The sequence below is a fragment of the Trematomus bernacchii genome, unplaced genomic scaffold (assembly GCF_902827165.1).
Source record: "Trematomus bernacchii unplaced genomic scaffold, fTreBer1.1, whole genome shotgun sequence".
Lineage (NCBI taxonomy): Eukaryota > Metazoa > Chordata > Actinopteri > Perciformes > Nototheniidae > Trematomus > Trematomus bernacchii.
Window position 1 is genome coordinate 1,463,554 of NW_022987705.1, and position 16,457 is coordinate 1,480,010.

Genomic DNA, 16,457 nt, shown 5'->3' on the forward strand with positions numbered 1-16,457 from the left:
TGAATTATATTGTATATTCTTTATTTATTTATTTGTAATCCTTGTTAGTGTTGTCATATTTTTGGATCACATGATATGGAAAATGTTGGTGTATACTTATAGCCGTATGACTGGGAAATGCATAGGGGAAAGCTGCGTTTTATCAGTACAGTCAGATATTATTCACAAAGTCTGTGGATGCCACTTTATTTTGAAAGATCAGGACCGGAAGTCGTCAGTTCCGTCACATGAACACCACCAGTGTCTTTCCGTTCTGTACCATTGGATACTTTTAACATTAATGCGTATCAATGGGGGGTAAGAATAAACAACGAACCAAAGGAAATGTCCGGGTAAGTACCAATGTCTGTATAGTACTGTAGTGTCTGTTCTTAGCTAACGTTACAGTGTTAAAGTGAGATTGCTAGCAGTCAACACGAGCACAAGCTAATGTAAACTTCACGTTCACAGCTAGTTTAGGCTACGTGTGTCCCAGCTGTTTTACGGCCACCACGTTTTCTTCTAGTTAATGTTTAATGAGATGATTAATGTTCTATACCCCCATTTCCCCCTGCCCTTACTAGCCGTCCAGTAGCGGCCGAGCTGCGGAGGCACTTACCCGGGAGGGAGGCGTCATCCCGGGCTTTGTGGGCTTCGACACGACGGTCAACTCGGAGCTGAGTTATGTCCCCGCTGTCCACGGGGCGGAGGAGATAGACAACCTGGTGGATGCAGATTTCCGCCTGGTGCTCAGGAAACTGTCAAAGAGGGATGTTGTTACCAGACTGAAAGTGAGTTTAACTGTTACTAACTTTCTGGTCTCATATAACATCCATGTCAGTTTATAGAATTCTACAACATACCACTTTATGTAACTTAAAACACAGGGTACATACAGTACACACATGTTGAAAACACTCCTTGGGATATCACTTCAGGGGCTTGTTGGTCTAGGTGTGTGTCTTAAAGGTCCCCTAATATACTGTTTTTCATCAATATAGTATAGTTCTCAGTTATATACAAAACATGTCTCTGAAGTGTTTGGCTCCAAACACCAAACAGATCATTGTAGCTTCCCATAATCCCCTCTGTTTCAGCCCTGTTTCAAAAGTGTTGATTCTGTGTCTGTAGCTTTAGATGAAAATAAGGAGCCACTCCCCACGCCCCTCTGAGATATATTTGGTGATAAGGTGGGCGGGTGTTACCTTAGTTGGTGATTGGCTAATGGATATACAAGCCGACAAATCGTTATGACATCATAAAGTGGCCAAAATCCGACATTTTCAGACAGGATTTTCTATAAATTGATCAGGACAAAAAGTGAGCTAATCTTTTTTCCTGAAACTTTCAGAATCTCTTTACACAGAGGGGACATATGTTTATATATAAAAGACATGAAAAAGTGGATTTTGCATAATAGGTGTGCTTTAATGCTTTATGCTTACCTCAGGCTGTGCAGGACTTTGGATCCATGTGCCAGGAACGGGATGCTGAAGAGGTGAAAGGCGTCCTGCCGTACTGGCCGAGGATTTACTGCAAGATATCAGTGGTGAGATGGTCCTTCAACACACATTCATAAAATATCCCTTTCTGTATCATTGTGAAATAATTTTTCACATTCTGGAAACGATGCATGTTTAACGCAAAACTAAGCACTCAAGCTACTATTATACATTTTTGATCAATCAAATCCGTCCTGCCATTGAAGGCATCCCATTTCAAATGATTGGGAATAACTCAGGCTGGATGGAAGCACACTCAAACTACAGATTTCATTTTAATGAGACTTTAATTTGTACAAGTGTTCGGGGTGTGTACATTAGGATAATTTGGTCTTGATCGTCATGTCTATCAGGACCATGATCGGCGGATCAGGGAGGCCACCCAGCAGGCCTTTGAGCAGCTGGTGCTGAAAGTGCGCCGCAGCTTGGCCCCCTTTCTGAAGAGCTTGATGGGCCACTGGATCCTGTCCCAGTGTGACACTTACACACCTGCAGCCTCTGCGGCGTGCCAGGCCTTCCAGGCTGCGTTCTCCCCCAGCAAACAGCCCGAGGCTCTCAGCTTCTGCAAGGATGAGATGCTAAACGTGAGTAGTGGTTGTAGGGGGAACGAGGGGTTTCGTAATCTAATGAACTGAAATTAATGTAAAAAGGTTATTCTTGTATTACAGGTACTTCAAGATGTTTTGTTAAAGGAAACGGCAGACACGCTGAGCGATCCACAGTAAGTTTAGCACATTATTTTCTTTGTGTTATGTTCTCCATTTGTCTCAATTATGTTGGCACAATGATAATAAATGGACAAATTATTATTATTTACTGAGGCACTGGTTCCTTTTGTTCTCCAGAAGTGTGACAGAGGAGGAGAGAGAAGGCAAATATGTGCGCATGCTGACCAGCTCTCTGTTGGGGGTGAAGAGATTGCTCTCGCTGCTACTGCCGAGCGACAGGACGGCCCTGGAGGAGAGACTAACACATCTTCTCAACTCTGGGAAGTTCTGGAAGTACGGCAAACACAAGACACCACAGGTACTGGCATTGAGTAAGACTGATGAAATTGTTGACCTGGTATGCACATAATGTCCTTTCACATAACTACTATAAGCAGGGTGCGTACGGGTGCTGGAAATCCTTGAAAATGCTTGAAATTGTACGAGGTGTTTTCAAGGTTTGAAAAGTGCTTGAATTTTGGGAATGGTGCTTGAATTTGGGATAAAGTGCTTGAAATTGTAAATGCTTTACTTCGCTTTTTAGATTAAAAGAAAATAAAGAAGTCGGAGCGCGCTTAATTGCTTCGCTTTTACATAAAACAGCTCCGCTCCGGCCTTCCCACGCTATGCGCGTGACCGGCAAGTGTTTTTGTTACGTGTGTGACCTGGACATTCTGATGAGAGTGATAGATGACAGTATGCCAGGAGGTTGCCGTTTCAACGAGCGTTGGCTAGCAGAAGACAAATACAAGCCATGGCTAAGACGAGGGTCAAGCGAAGCCCAAGAGTAGCCTCCTGCAAAGTGTGCAACAATAACGATGCGAGAGTCTGCGCTGACGAGCCACACACCACACGAAAGGTACGCCGTAGTAGAGCATTTTAGATTAGGCTATCGTTGCATGTAAAATACATGACACTTTTCTCTGTGCGCGGCAAAACAAGCTCGCCAAAATGGCTTCACTAGTCTGGCAGTATTTTAAGTGTCTGAAAATGACAATAAAATAGCGGTATGCAACGTGTGTGTGAAGCAGAAATCCTGCAGCTCCACCCGCTGTGACGGACCGGTGAGCGGAGCAGAACACACATTAAGAGTTAGACCTAACACACTTAGCTATTTTATCTACTTCTGGAACAAGCTAAACTAGTTATAAATATATTTATTCTTCACTGTCGGGTCACTCATTACTGGATCAGTGAGCTGCAGGAGATACTGACGGGCTGTCAGGAGAGAGAGAGAGGGGGAGAGAGGAAAAGAGAGGATATCGGTATCGGCCGATACTGATTCCGGCGATCGGCTCCAAAATTGGCGATCGGAGCATCCCTAATAATTGTATATGATATGTTTTATAATGATTGATCATGAAAGTGTTATCAAAGCTGGTAAAGTTGCAGCTAGTTTGAATGACTTTGTATACTACAGAGTAGCTTGTGAATTTACTCCAGGTGGAACTAAAGTCTGATTTAACACTTGATTATATTTCACATCATTCATCCACATCTGTAAAGTAACTAAAGGTATTAAATACATGTAGTGGAGTCAAAGTACACCATTTACCTCTGACTTATGTTTACTGCCAACCTAAAAGTACCTCAAAAATAGTAATCAATAATGTATTGAAAAGTTATTTGGCTGATTGTTTTATATTGGCTCAGCCAGGTTATATGGGATGCCCAGTCTACGTACAGATGGGTCACTCATTTTGAAATATTAAACTTAGTTTTCTTTTCTAACATTTTGAATTTTTCATCCTCATGTAGAATGCTATTATGAAACACACATTTGGTTGTTTATAGCATAAAGAACATCTGATTTAATGTGAGGTAGGGAAATAATCATTTGAGTATAAGTATGTGTATATAAATATGTCATTTACAACAGCTGTAAGATGCTTGAAAAGCTTGAAAATGCACCTTGAAAATGCTTGAAAAGTGCTTGAATTTGACTTTGGAAAAGGTGTAAGAACCCTGTATAAGGAATGTTTCACTTTTCAATTTCATATATTCATCATAAGACTCAAATGTGTACAGGATAATATGCCACATCCCAGTGCATAACCCTATTTTTCCTAAGCCACCAAGTTCCCTATTATTCCTTGTGCCCATTTGAGTTGAGTTAAAGTGGGATAAATATCTGAGTGTAACTTTTGTTTAATAAAATCTAAGGTATTCTTATTACATGAATGTAGCTATGTTTACATGTTCTGGATAAAAACGTCTTTCTCATTAAACACAGATTATGTAGATATGCTCTATCCTTCAAAGTTAAATGTATCTTTTTAGTTTATATTTGGTTAACGATAAAACCGAGAGATGCTGAATTACATCTGTGTGTGCTTTCAAATGACACCTGTGATGATCTGTTTTGAAGAATAATCGCTCCTATGTGTTGCTCCACAGGTGCGAGGGGCCTTTTTTGAGATGGTGTGTGCTCTGTGTGAGTACACTCCAGATCTGGTGCAGGCTGAAGCCGCTCGACTCTGCCCCGCTGTTCTCCTCAGCATCGACGACACGGACCCCATAGTGCTGCCCCCTGTGTGGGAGGCTGTTCTTCATGTGGTGTCTACCATCCCCGTAAGCTTTTGCTACTGCTGTTATATTGTTAGGTTTTCTATAGGGTTTTCTATCCTCTATTATTACAGTAATACCAATGTGAAGATGTTTTATTTTGTTGTGGTGCCAATTTATCACATTGTCAATTTTCCTGCTCCCGTTTCAGGATTGCTGGACACACGTGAACGCTAAGAAGGGCTTCTTACCTAAACTTTGGGCACTATTAAAAGAGGGGGGCAAGGGAATGGCTAAATCCCTCCACCCTAATCTAATGCCACTCCTCAGCAAACTGCCCCAACAGGTCACCGATCCAACCTTGGACTTCCTCACCACCTTCTTCTCCTCATTAATACAAGGGTAATTCGTTTTTATTTTATGCTCTGGCTAGTTGATGAATAAATGTTCTTTAAAAAAAATATATAATTTCAATGGAATCTTTCTGTAAATGATGCACATATATTGTGCAATCATTTTAGACAATGATGTTCATCAAATTAATGATTCTTTGCAAATGTATAATCTAAGAAAATTATTTGAATTCTTAATTTACTCATTAGACAACTTTTCCCTGATGTAATGCACAACAGTGGAACACAGTTTTTCGCAAAGAGCAGTATTTGATTATCTTGTAGCAGGGTGTCCGCGGGGTCTTAAAAAGTATTAAAAGTTGATAAATCAATTTAGCGAAAATTAAGGCTATTAAACGGCATTTTCCAAGGTATTACATTTTGTAGCTAGTTTTCAATAAGTATATAAATGGTCCAAAGAGGTTGTATTCTACAGTCTGCCTGAATGTAATCATTGCGTAGGTGTGTAGTGTGATTCTGTGTAGTTTATTTATGGCATCCCGTTGGATTTGACGTCATCTGAACAGGACATCGCACGCTCACTGCTTGATAGCGCGCGAAGGTCCGTTTACGCCGGTTGTTAAACAACATCGTTATGGGGAAATGCAAGTTTGCGTCCAAATGGTTGGAAGATAAGGAGGAAGGACAATCAATACTGTATATAGTCAATGTGAGGTAAAGTGTGTCGCCAATGTAACCGGTTAAAACTCAAAGTGGCGATGAGGTCTTAAAATGTATGGAAAGGGTCTTAAAAAAGGCCTTAAAAGGTCTTACATTTGACTTCAGGATTCCTGCATATACCCTGTGTAGGAGATATATATTTAAAAGTATACATTTGAATACACTTGTTTTTAACTATAGTTTCTATATTCTACTATAACCTGAAGTGTCTGTGTTTCTCAGTCTGTCTAGTGAGCGCGCAGCAACAAGCCCATCGGAAAGTGCAGTCATCGTGACCTCTGTTGTTGAGTGTTTGAGGTACTGCATACTGCAACATGCAGAAGAAGAGGAGGAGCAGAAAAAAATACGAACAATACTTATCTCACAGCAGGTGGGATCATAGTTGCATATATTTTCCCATCATTTCCGATCTACTTATGTCTTCTACCTGTCTTACATTGTTTTTTGTCTGTGTTTTTCTATAGCTGCTTCCTCTACTAGAAAAGGCTCTCGGAAATCCCTCCCTTCAAAATGGGCCTCTTTTCTTTTCGGTCACTGAAATGCTTGTTTCCTGGGAGAAAAGGGCAGGCCTACAGGGTGAAGAGGAAGCTACAGACAACCGAGATGTCTTTCAAGAGCTTCTGGCTGATTTCTGGGAGGGGCTTGGTCTTATCTTTGTGCGTTATGCCGACAATGAGGATGCAGATCGACAAGCTTTGGAAGGGGTAGCCACCCTGCTGCAGGTGAGATTGTTGTTTCTTGGGAATCTCTGGTTCACACGTAAAAATAAATAGCAGATCAATAAGTCTTTAGGAGAGGTAAAAGTGAACACAGAATGCCTGAATACATGTATTCTCCATTTCTCTTCTGTCTCCAGGTAATGCGTTACCCTGAGAGAGTAGAAAGAAAGCACGACCAGAAGAAGAAATCTGTCAAGATCAGTTTCTCCACACCAGAGGACAATGAGAAAAGTGAAGTGGAGGGGGATGTTGTCGAGAAGCCTGTTCAGACGGTGTCGGAGCTGAATGAGAAGACATCTGGGTCCCTACAGACCCAGCATTTTGAAGATGTAGTGTGCCAGCTGGCACAACTGTGCCTGGTACATGTGAATGAGAAAAACTCGGAGAGACATCTTGTTTTCCTCTCTCTTCTCCTGCAATCGTTCCACACTCCCAGGGTCTTCACTGTGAGTCATTTGACGTATTTCAATGTGTGTAATTTTGAGCCATGAATAAATCCTTGTAAAGGCTTAATCTGTGTTAATTGTAAGGGACGAGTTTAGTATAAAAAAAATCGACTGAAAAATAGTTGGAAGTAAAAGCACTTTTGAATAAGAGGGCTTGAACATGCAAAAAACATGTATTAGGATTAATTATAGAAGCGCTTCAATTCCGGATGCAATTGACTTTTTTTCTAATTTCTGTTGCTTAGACGTTGGTGGAATTGGATGACAAAATACTGGACTGTGAGCCGAAGGACGAGGTGATTAAAAAGAACCCGGCGATGCAGTTCCTGCTGGAGCGGGTGGTGGTGTGGCTGGGGCAGGAGGAGCGCAGCGACACTGAGCATCTGGTGGAGATGGTCTTCAGCTCTCTCTCCTGCTGCAGCCAGCAGGAGACCACCCGCATCCTCAACCACATCACCAAGGTAACATGAGACGCAGAAGTCGGAACATATTACTTGCGTGACAATCCTTGTGTCGTGGATTAAACTGTGAGGTTGCTGTTGTTTCTTTGCTGACATTCATACTCCCTTCTGCTTTCTAGATGGATGTAAAATGGGGAATCATCCTGCAAATTATACAGAGGGTATGTGTCTTCTGTGAACATAAATTAAAGCACATTATCTATCTATCTATACATCACATTTACATTGTTCTAAACTGTGCTACTGTCCACTATTTCAGGCATGTACAGATCCTAAGACTCTGATGAGCTGTCGTGATTGGCTGAAAGGTTCAGTTCTGGGCGAGCAGCTCCTGGCACTGACTGAAGAGCTGTGCCAGGTGGGAGAGAGCTCCCCCAGGTCTGCCTCTCCATCCAGCAGCCACAGCTGGACACTGATCAGCCTGGTCCTCTCTCAGCACCACAACAATGGTAAAATGACACTTTCTAGACTTTTAATGTAAATCGTTTGTGGATTTTCTTATCGACCGGCTACATTTGCAATTTTTCTATCTGCTTTTACTTGTGCAGAACCTCTAATAGGGGAGGTGTACATGGAGAAGATCTTGGAAAGGCTTCATGCCACTCTGTCTGAGACCAAGGGTCTGTCCGATGCCGGCAACATGGAGCCACTCATCTGCTTCATCTGTGATGTGGCCTCCACCTTCTTCTCCTCCGTACAAGACTGTCTTCTCCTGCTCTCTGCCGAGGAACTCCTGCTCACGGTCTTCCAGTTGACTGCCCAAGACCAAACACACACTCATCTGTCTGGTAGGTACATGCCCAGTGCATACTCTTATAATACTTAAAGTAAGCTTAATAGCTCAATTATGTTCATTTTTGCTTTCAAAGACTCACTTTTAGGTCAACTGCGGAAAGTATGTGTGGCTGGGGTCCAGTCATTGGTCAAACACTCTGAATATGAAGTCAAGGAAGGGGGCTTCCTGCACAGTGCAGCTCTTTGGGTGACCAAACAACTACTCACCGTCTCTCTGGATATTAAAAGGTAACAAAACACCCTCTGTACTTTAAAAAAATCAAAGGGAGTCTATCAGTAATCCCTCCATGAAGTTTGGAACTTTGTTGTGGGTCTGAATTGGTCCAAGCCTATTTTGTGGTTCTATCTAACTCTTCTTGGTGTTATGTTTTAGTTTGCAGGTTCTAATTCTGGCTGTACAGAGCGTAGTGGAGACAATCGTCTCTGTCTGCAACCAGGACTCCCCCCTCCTGGTCCACTTCTTCACACAACTGACGCCCAGCCAGACAGAATGGACAAGAATCCGACAAGCTCTGCCTCCTCAGGTAAATCAGCCAATCCATCATCCTTACTCTAGGAAATAACTAATGTTCTACCATACATTTGTTATAAAGAACTTGTTGAAGGATTTTTCTTTAATTAGATTCTCCATTAAAAAAAAAAAAAAAAAAATGCTTGACATTTTCTCTGCATTTTTCCTCTCTTTCCTGTCCTCTGCAGTGGGTCAAAAAACCTTTACTGTCCAGCCGTTACCGAGGAGTTTGCAATAAATCCTCCATGGACCTCTGGAAGGTTAGGGTGCCAACCAGGCCGCCGGCACACCTCTGTGCCTGTGCCCTGCTGGGGAGAGTAGCCCAGAGTGTTGCAGTCACACCTGGTGACCAAAAGGACGCAGAATGCACTTCACTCTTGCCAAACCTTAAGCACACGGGTACACAAACACACGCATAAGAAATAAAATGCCCTGTATTTTAGTTTTTCACATTTCTCTTTGACAGACTCTGATGCTGTTTGATTTATTTTTGGGTGCAGTGTCAGAGCTGTTGTATGGACTGCAGTGGTGTAAGGAGGTAGAGTACACCCCCGCCTACAGCAGCCTGCTGACTGACTCAGGGCTGTTAGAAGGACTCCAGAAACAGGTTCCTATGAAAGACCTGCTGGGGACTCTCTACTCAAGGTGAGATACACAGAAAATCAACCCGAGGCTTTTTATTCCATTCAAAAAAGAAAGAAATGCAACGTATTTATCAGCTTCAGAAGCAATGAATCCTGTCTTAATGCACATTTTCCATGGCAATTATCTGAATACGTGTTTTGTCTTGTTACCCTGTAGGTCATTGGAGGATGGAGGTCTTTGGTCTCTGACTCTAGAAAACTACATCCACACCAACAACTTGGCAGCCACTGGCAATGCGTCTGTGAGGAAGCTTTACGGCACCGCAGACAGGTTAATCCTTTATTCATTAATGTCATTATAAATGCTTTAACATTTTTATTTGGTCATACGACCTCTCAACAACACTGCAGTTTCTTGAAAATTGTCTGCGTTTGGTCAGTTTGTTCCCAGTGTGTCAAAGCAAACTGAGTACGCTCCAGGTACTCTGCCCCGCCATGATCAACGAAGACAGAGAGACTCTCGTTGCTCTGGCAACTGCTGGAATAATCAACTGGCAAGACAATGACGGTGAGAATACATACAAACACCAAAACATACACACACAACTGTCTACATGGACATTTTGGACGTGAACCAGGCAAATAATCATTTTGGGCTGTGTGTCTCAGATGTGTATGGGTGTCTGGCGGTGCTGCTATGCTGCCTTAAAGCCAACACACAAGTGGAGGGAGAGGTGGTGCAGGCTGTCCTGGCCTCTGTGATGGAGTGGAGGACCGGCAAGGAGGACTGGTTCCTCTTCAGCAGGTAATCACACAAACTGTCACTCTTTATATCTCTTCAAACTACATTTTTCTCTTTATATTTACATTTGTCACGTCTTTCAGTGACCTGTCCAAAGCAACTGCAGAACAGCTGAACCTCGCTGTGGAGATAATGCGTTTCTCTACCTGGATGGTGACTCATTGTCCGACGGTTCTCGGGGGCAACCAGTGGGACTTCCTGCTCTGCTCTATGTTAGCCTGGTTAGAGGTGAGACGGAGATCTTGCACACATTGTGTCGTTTTGTGACTTTTAGTTTATTGTCAGCTACAAAGGGTGGATCTTCTGTCCCTCACTATCTTTGACTCTGTGTGTTCGTTTCCAACGTCAGACTGCCAGCGAGAATGTGAGCAGCCTCTGGAACCCGTGGGTGCAGCTGTTTGTGTGTGAGTCAGCTGCATTGATAGTGAAGCTGAATGGGTTCTTCTCATCATCATCGCCCGAAGTAGCGGAGAAGCTGCCGTCCACACTGGCCGCTGAATGGAGAGACTTCTTCGTAGAAGGAATCTACAACCTGCTACTTCCTCTGCCCATCAACATCACAGGTTATTAATTGAGCAGGTTATCAAACAATCTCTGGGAAACGAGAGGCGCTTTCACACCGGAGTACTTTTCCCAGTATAGTTCCGAAAATGTGCGTTCACACTAAAAAAATCCGGAACTAGAACTTAGTTCATGAGAACCTTTTCAGTCCCTGCTAGAGAGCAGGTACTTTCCTGGGAGAAAAAGGTTCCCATTTCTGATTGGCTGGGCGGATTGCAAACCACGCCCCGTAAAACTCCCAAAAAGTTTTGTGAAGCCGCCATTTTATTTTCCTCGCATTCGCATTATTAGCATTAGCATTAGCCCAGCGCACCAACGGAGAGAGACTAACTTATGGCAACACAAAAGAAAACATGGGAGCGGTGGAGTGATGAGGAGGTGTCGGCGTTCTGGCGATTTACTCGGAAGGCTTCAGTAGAAGCTGCTGGGAGTCTCAGCAGCTTCTACTGAAGCCAGTCCCCAACTCCAGGGACTTCCGGCCGGGGACTCCGGGTGGCAGTATACGCCGTGAAGTTGTTTGCGGCCTGCCAGTAAACCCAAAGCAGAAGAAGAAGTGACGTCAGCGGCTCATTTGCCTAATCCTCCCTCAGGGACTTATTCCAGTGTGAACGCGATTCTGATGAACTAAGTTCTGATGAACGAAGTACGGCAAAGTACTTGGTGTGAAAGAGCCTATTGAGACTCTGAAAGTCCAGCAATAAAAACGAATACAATTACGTAAGCAATATATCTTGTATCTAAGTCCTCCTGTCTGTTTGTTATCTTTATCCAGAAGCCTTCCCTGAACCAGATGACCCTGTGTTCCCATTGTCGGTGCTGCAGTCGGTCGGCGTGGCTCTGACACATGTGCCTCTCCATCAGCTCAAAAACAACTCCCTGCCTCCACGGTTCATAGCAGACCAGAAGACAAACCTGCCAGAGCAGCTTCAGACGCTGCTCAACACTTTATGTCCTCTGCTGCTCTTTAAGGCCAGGCCTCTGCAGATCACTGTCTACCACTTGTTAGAAAAGTAAGGTTTGTTTGAGAGTGTGTGTCAGTGTGCAAACACAAGTGACTGTTCCTAGAAAGAAAATCTGCTAAAATGTTCTTTAGTTCTGTGTTATTAGAGTGTTACACCTACCCTGAGATATGTAGGGCTCTGCAGGAGATCGGGGAATAATCACCTTGTCTTTCCACAAGATTTAATTGAAAACTTAACACACTTACTTTTTGTCAATACAGGGTGATGCCTCATCTGCCCGAGTGTGATGGTGAAGGAGACAACAACAAGTCTGATGATGATAGAGATGAGCCATGTCTGTAAGTGAATGGAATACATATGTATTCTCTTAAGTCTCACACATGTCACGTCACATAGGTTCTTGAAGTGTTAAAAAAATATATCTTTTTGGGACTTTTCAAAAATTCTTCTTACCGTTGTGTTTCCTTTGTGTGTTTAGTTCCCCCCCAGCATCTCTAATGGCCGTCCTGTCGACCTGTGAGGAACTGTGCGATAGCATCTTGGCCGGGGTTCAAGTGGGAGAGTTTGCAGTTGTGCAGCCTCTCGGTGTGGAGTACTCCTGCATCCTGGGATACCTCCTGGCTTGGAAGCTGCTCCTCACTTTTTTCAAATCTTCACCATCCCATGTGAGTCATTATCTTTTTTTAAAGTAGTTTCGATTGTAGTTTGAGACCATATTGGCAAACGCAGGAGAAAATGCACTTTGAAGAATTGTCTAAGTATTGACTGCTCTTCTTAATCCTTTCTAGCTGCGAGCCCACTATGCCCAGTATCTTAAGAGAAGCTGCTCCCTCAACAAGCTGCTCCTTCACCTATTTAAAATGATGCCTGAGAACCCCATCTACCCCGGCCAGGGGGCGGAGTCAAAGGAGACCAAAACCTTCTTCACAGAGAGCCAGTCTCTAGCTGTGGACAGTGAGTAAAACACACACACCTCCATGACTTCTGTAAAAGCCTGTGACATGGGAACAAGCTTAGATTTCCCCTCCTGGGTCTCTCTCCTGCAGACAGTGACGGTGTCGAGTGGGAGCTCCCTCACCTGGCCTGCAGCGTGTACTACAGCACGGTGCAGGACCTGCCGGCCATGGTGCGGCTGTGGTGGAACGGCCAGGAGAAGAGAGTGAGCACCACTGCGGAGAAGTTCACTATTAAATACGTCAGCCCTGTCCTCTCGGCCCAGGAGATCTCGTCTGTCCACTCCAGCACTCAGATGTTCGAGAGCATGACTGTAAGTTAGAACATACAATGCTCTGTGTGTATCTACATCAGGGGTGTCCAAACTACGGTCCGGGGGCCAAATGCGGCCCGCGGGACATTTTGAATCGGCCCTCAGCTAATTCTAAAAGTGTAATGAAATATGGCCCACAAATGAAACTTGAGCTTTTCTTGTATTGTACTTATTAAATATATCTGTAAACATATATTACACATTCATGTGTTAATAAGCCCAATTTACAATACAGTCAGTCAATTACATTTTAAAATATGTTCTAACAAATCTAAGGCGATAAGAAAAAGGCCCAATAACTTATATACATAACAAACTTGAAATATACCCTTCCTATTTCCTCTCATGATAATCAACCTGGGGCTCCTGTAACGGGCCGTCTCCACGGCAGCGTTAAAAAAATCTTGGAGGTGGGCGTATCTGAGGCTTGGGGATTTTTTTGCGATCAACCAATCACATGAATCTCCCGCCCGCGACATATGAAGCCAAAAAGCCCGAAGTAAACTGGATATAAACTCCCCAAAACAGGCGAAAACATACCACTGTCTCTGCCACCTCCCTCCATGCCTGGCTCCTCCGGTTTATATCCCGGTAGGTCTGGTCATAAAGCACCGGGTGATTGATTCGCTACCGCTAATTTCTCCTCCATGTTTTGGAATATGAGGAAATGACCTGCGGTCTGTCTCTCCCAGCATACACGCCGTTTGATTGGCTAGAGCTTGAACTGTCAGATTTGCGTACACGGGATTTGATTGGCTGACGCTTCCTCCTCAGCTTCAAAAGTTGAACATTGTTCAACTTTGGATCTTGAAAATCCTGAGAATCTCCGCTCGCCTGCCCACAATGCATTTCGGCGAAAGCGAAAAAAAGTGACGTCACCCCATTCAAAGTGAATGGGCAGAAGCGTTTCAAGATTTTTTAACGCTGCCGTGGAGACGGCCCGTAAGGGATGAGCTGTTAACAAATGAAATGAAACCCTCTGGAGAGCTGGGATGTTTATTTGTCTTAAAGTAGATTCAAGTATCAAGCATCATTTACCTACTTTTTAAATGATTTTGCTAACTTATAATTCAACTTATGAGGCAGTATACCTCACCTCTAGTGAGCGGCCCGGCCCTTCGAACATTTTTCTATATGTGGCCCTCGGTGAAAAAACTTTGGACACCCCTACATCTACAACTTTCAGTAGTTCAAGGTTACTTACTGTAAGACCCCCCCCATGGCGAAGGCAACCGCTTACATATTGTTTTTCCTTATCGCCCCAGGTGAAGGCCCGCTCTGCAGCGCGGGAGGTGATTGCTACCTATTCTGTGGATGACATCTTCATTGAGTTGGTGATTCAGCTTCCACAGAACTACCCTCTGGGCTCTATCACTGTGGAGAGTGGGAGGCGTGTGGGAGTCGCCGTGCAGCAGTGGAGGAACTGGATGCTGCAGCTGAGCACCTACCTCACACACCAGGTAGCAACACAAACACACTATGAATATAAATGAAAGGCATTTCTGTATTAAATAGTGTCTGTTATTCAACCTGAGGACCTGTAGCTAGATCATATCTCTACCAGTGACGTTTTTTAAGAAATACACGCCAAGGGGGGTTTGAGGAAGATATTTTTCTTGGTATCAAAAAAGAATAGGAGGATGAAACAATTCAGAAAATGTAAATTTGTGTTCAGAATGGCAGCATAATGGAGGGCCTGGCTCTGTGGAAGAACAACGTGGATAAGCGCTTCGAGGGAATAGAGGATTGTATGATCTGCTTCTCTGTGATCCACGGCTCCAACTACTCCCTGCCCAAGAAGGGCTGCCGCACCTGCAAGAAGAAGTTCCACTCGGCGTGTTTGGTGAGATATATGTTAATATTTCATTGTTAGAAAATATTAGTTAAAGATATAAATGTTATCAGAATATAAGCAATCAGGCACAATTATGTTTCATGGGAACTTTTCCTTTTAATGGTAATTAAATGAAGGCATTAACAGGGTGTCCGCGGGGTCTTAAAAAGTATTAAAAGTTGATAAATCAATTTAGCGAAAATGAAGGCTATTAAACGGCATTTTCCAAGGTATTACATTTTGTAGCTTGTTTTCAATAAGTATATAAATTGTCCAAAGAGGTTGTATTCTACAGTGTGCCTGAATGTAATCATTGCGTAGGAGTGTAGTGTGATTCTGTGTAGTTTATTTATGGCATCCCGTTGGATTTGACGTCATCTGAACAGGACGTCGCACGCTCACTGCTTGATAGCGCGCGAAGGTCCGTTTACGCCGGTTGTTAAACAACATCGTTATGGGGAAATGCAAGTTTGCGTCCAAATGGTTGGAAGATAAGGAGGAAGGACAATCAATACTGTATATAGTCAATGTGAGGTAAAGTGTGTCGCCAATGTAACCGGTTAAAACTCAAAGTGGCGATGAGGTCTTAACATGTATGGAAAGGGTCTTAAAAAAGGTCTTAAAAGGAATTACATTTGACTTCAGGATTCCTGCATATACCCTGATTATTTATAAATCCACAATCCACTACTAGTCATCATCCATCTAACAAATACCATTGACAATTTTATTCAGAACAAAATATAGGTAAAAGTGAACATGCTGTACTTTCTGACATTGTTGTATTTACACTGATTATATATGTTCTCTTCTTTCTACAGTACAAATGGTTCACCTCCAGCAACAAGTCCACCTGTCCTCTGTGCAGAGAAACCTTCTTCTAACCGCAGCTCTAAAGGTTTAAATTAAACAGCAGTTCAATCTAGTGATTATGATATTTCTATGAATTTTGTGTCCATATTCAGTAGCTGCAGTTGTTAAGCTGTCAACTGTTTGTTTATTCCACTGCTTCGCTGTGCTGTGTACGTGAAGCATCAGTAGCTCGCTCAGATGTTTTTCTGTTAATAATGAGGTTTTATCTTTTTGCCGATTTCATTTCTCATCGTTCCGAACAGTGTTTGTAGGAGAGGCTAAATCACTGAGTTGGAAACAAACCAAAGCTGGCCAGGTGCTGCAGTCGTAGAGAAACACATGTCCTAATAAGTCATTTTAAAACTAGAAAAAAAACATGGTGTAAATATTGCAATGCCCAGGACAGGTTTCACATGTTTTTTTTTCCTAATATTTAGGAGTTTAAAGAAATTATGTCTGATTAGTGACATGCCTTATATAACATTATGACATTGTGACATCACCTACGATAATCAAGACAGGGAGGTTTCTTATTTAAAATGTCCATGCTCACATATATCAACACATTCAATGTCTTCCCCTGTGCCTGTGTACATGATGCTGGAAAGGAAATAAAAACATCTATGGATACTATTTGATGAATGCAATTTGTCTTTTATTCAACACTTATATCAAGGGGTCAAATAATCCAACCATACATACATGTTAAAAACAAACTCGTATTTAAAAATATATAATTTGTCATTTAAATGTGTACTTGAACATCAATGCAAGCCTCACACACATATTTCCAAGTGCTGTTTTGAATGTTATAGACGACAGTGAGCCATATTAAAGCTTTCTAGATGTGTACTACATTCATTGCATTCGCCTATGACTCATTGCATATAAATGAAT

The 16,457-nt window shown here is 42.8% G+C and overlaps 1 protein-coding gene across 1 annotated transcript; it reads left to right on the top strand.

Moving 5' to 3' along the window:
- Positions 1–233: 233 nt before the first annotated feature.
- Positions 234–16,193, top strand: ltn1 (listerin E3 ubiquitin protein ligase 1). The gene is made up of 32 exons (XM_034139954.1): positions 234–332; positions 564–770; positions 1,430–1,528; positions 1,835–2,065; positions 2,150–2,202; positions 2,327–2,507; positions 4,586–4,759; positions 4,905–5,095; positions 5,989–6,136; positions 6,231–6,488; positions 6,623–6,931; positions 7,177–7,392; positions 7,512–7,553; positions 7,652–7,841; positions 7,941–8,180; positions 8,262–8,415; positions 8,561–8,711; positions 8,887–9,097; positions 9,199–9,343; positions 9,500–9,613; positions 9,723–9,850; positions 9,952–10,087; positions 10,168–10,312; positions 10,434–10,647; positions 11,418–11,655; positions 11,868–11,945; positions 12,086–12,272; positions 12,396–12,561; positions 12,654–12,874; positions 14,140–14,334; positions 14,550–14,717; positions 15,530–16,193. The coding sequence occupies exons 1-32, from the start codon at positions 291–293 to the stop codon at positions 15,590–15,592; spliced, it is 5,295 nt and encodes a 1,764-aa protein (XP_033995845.1). The 5' UTR covers positions 234–290; the 3' UTR covers positions 15,593–16,193.
- Positions 16,194–16,457: the final 264 nt, after the last annotated feature.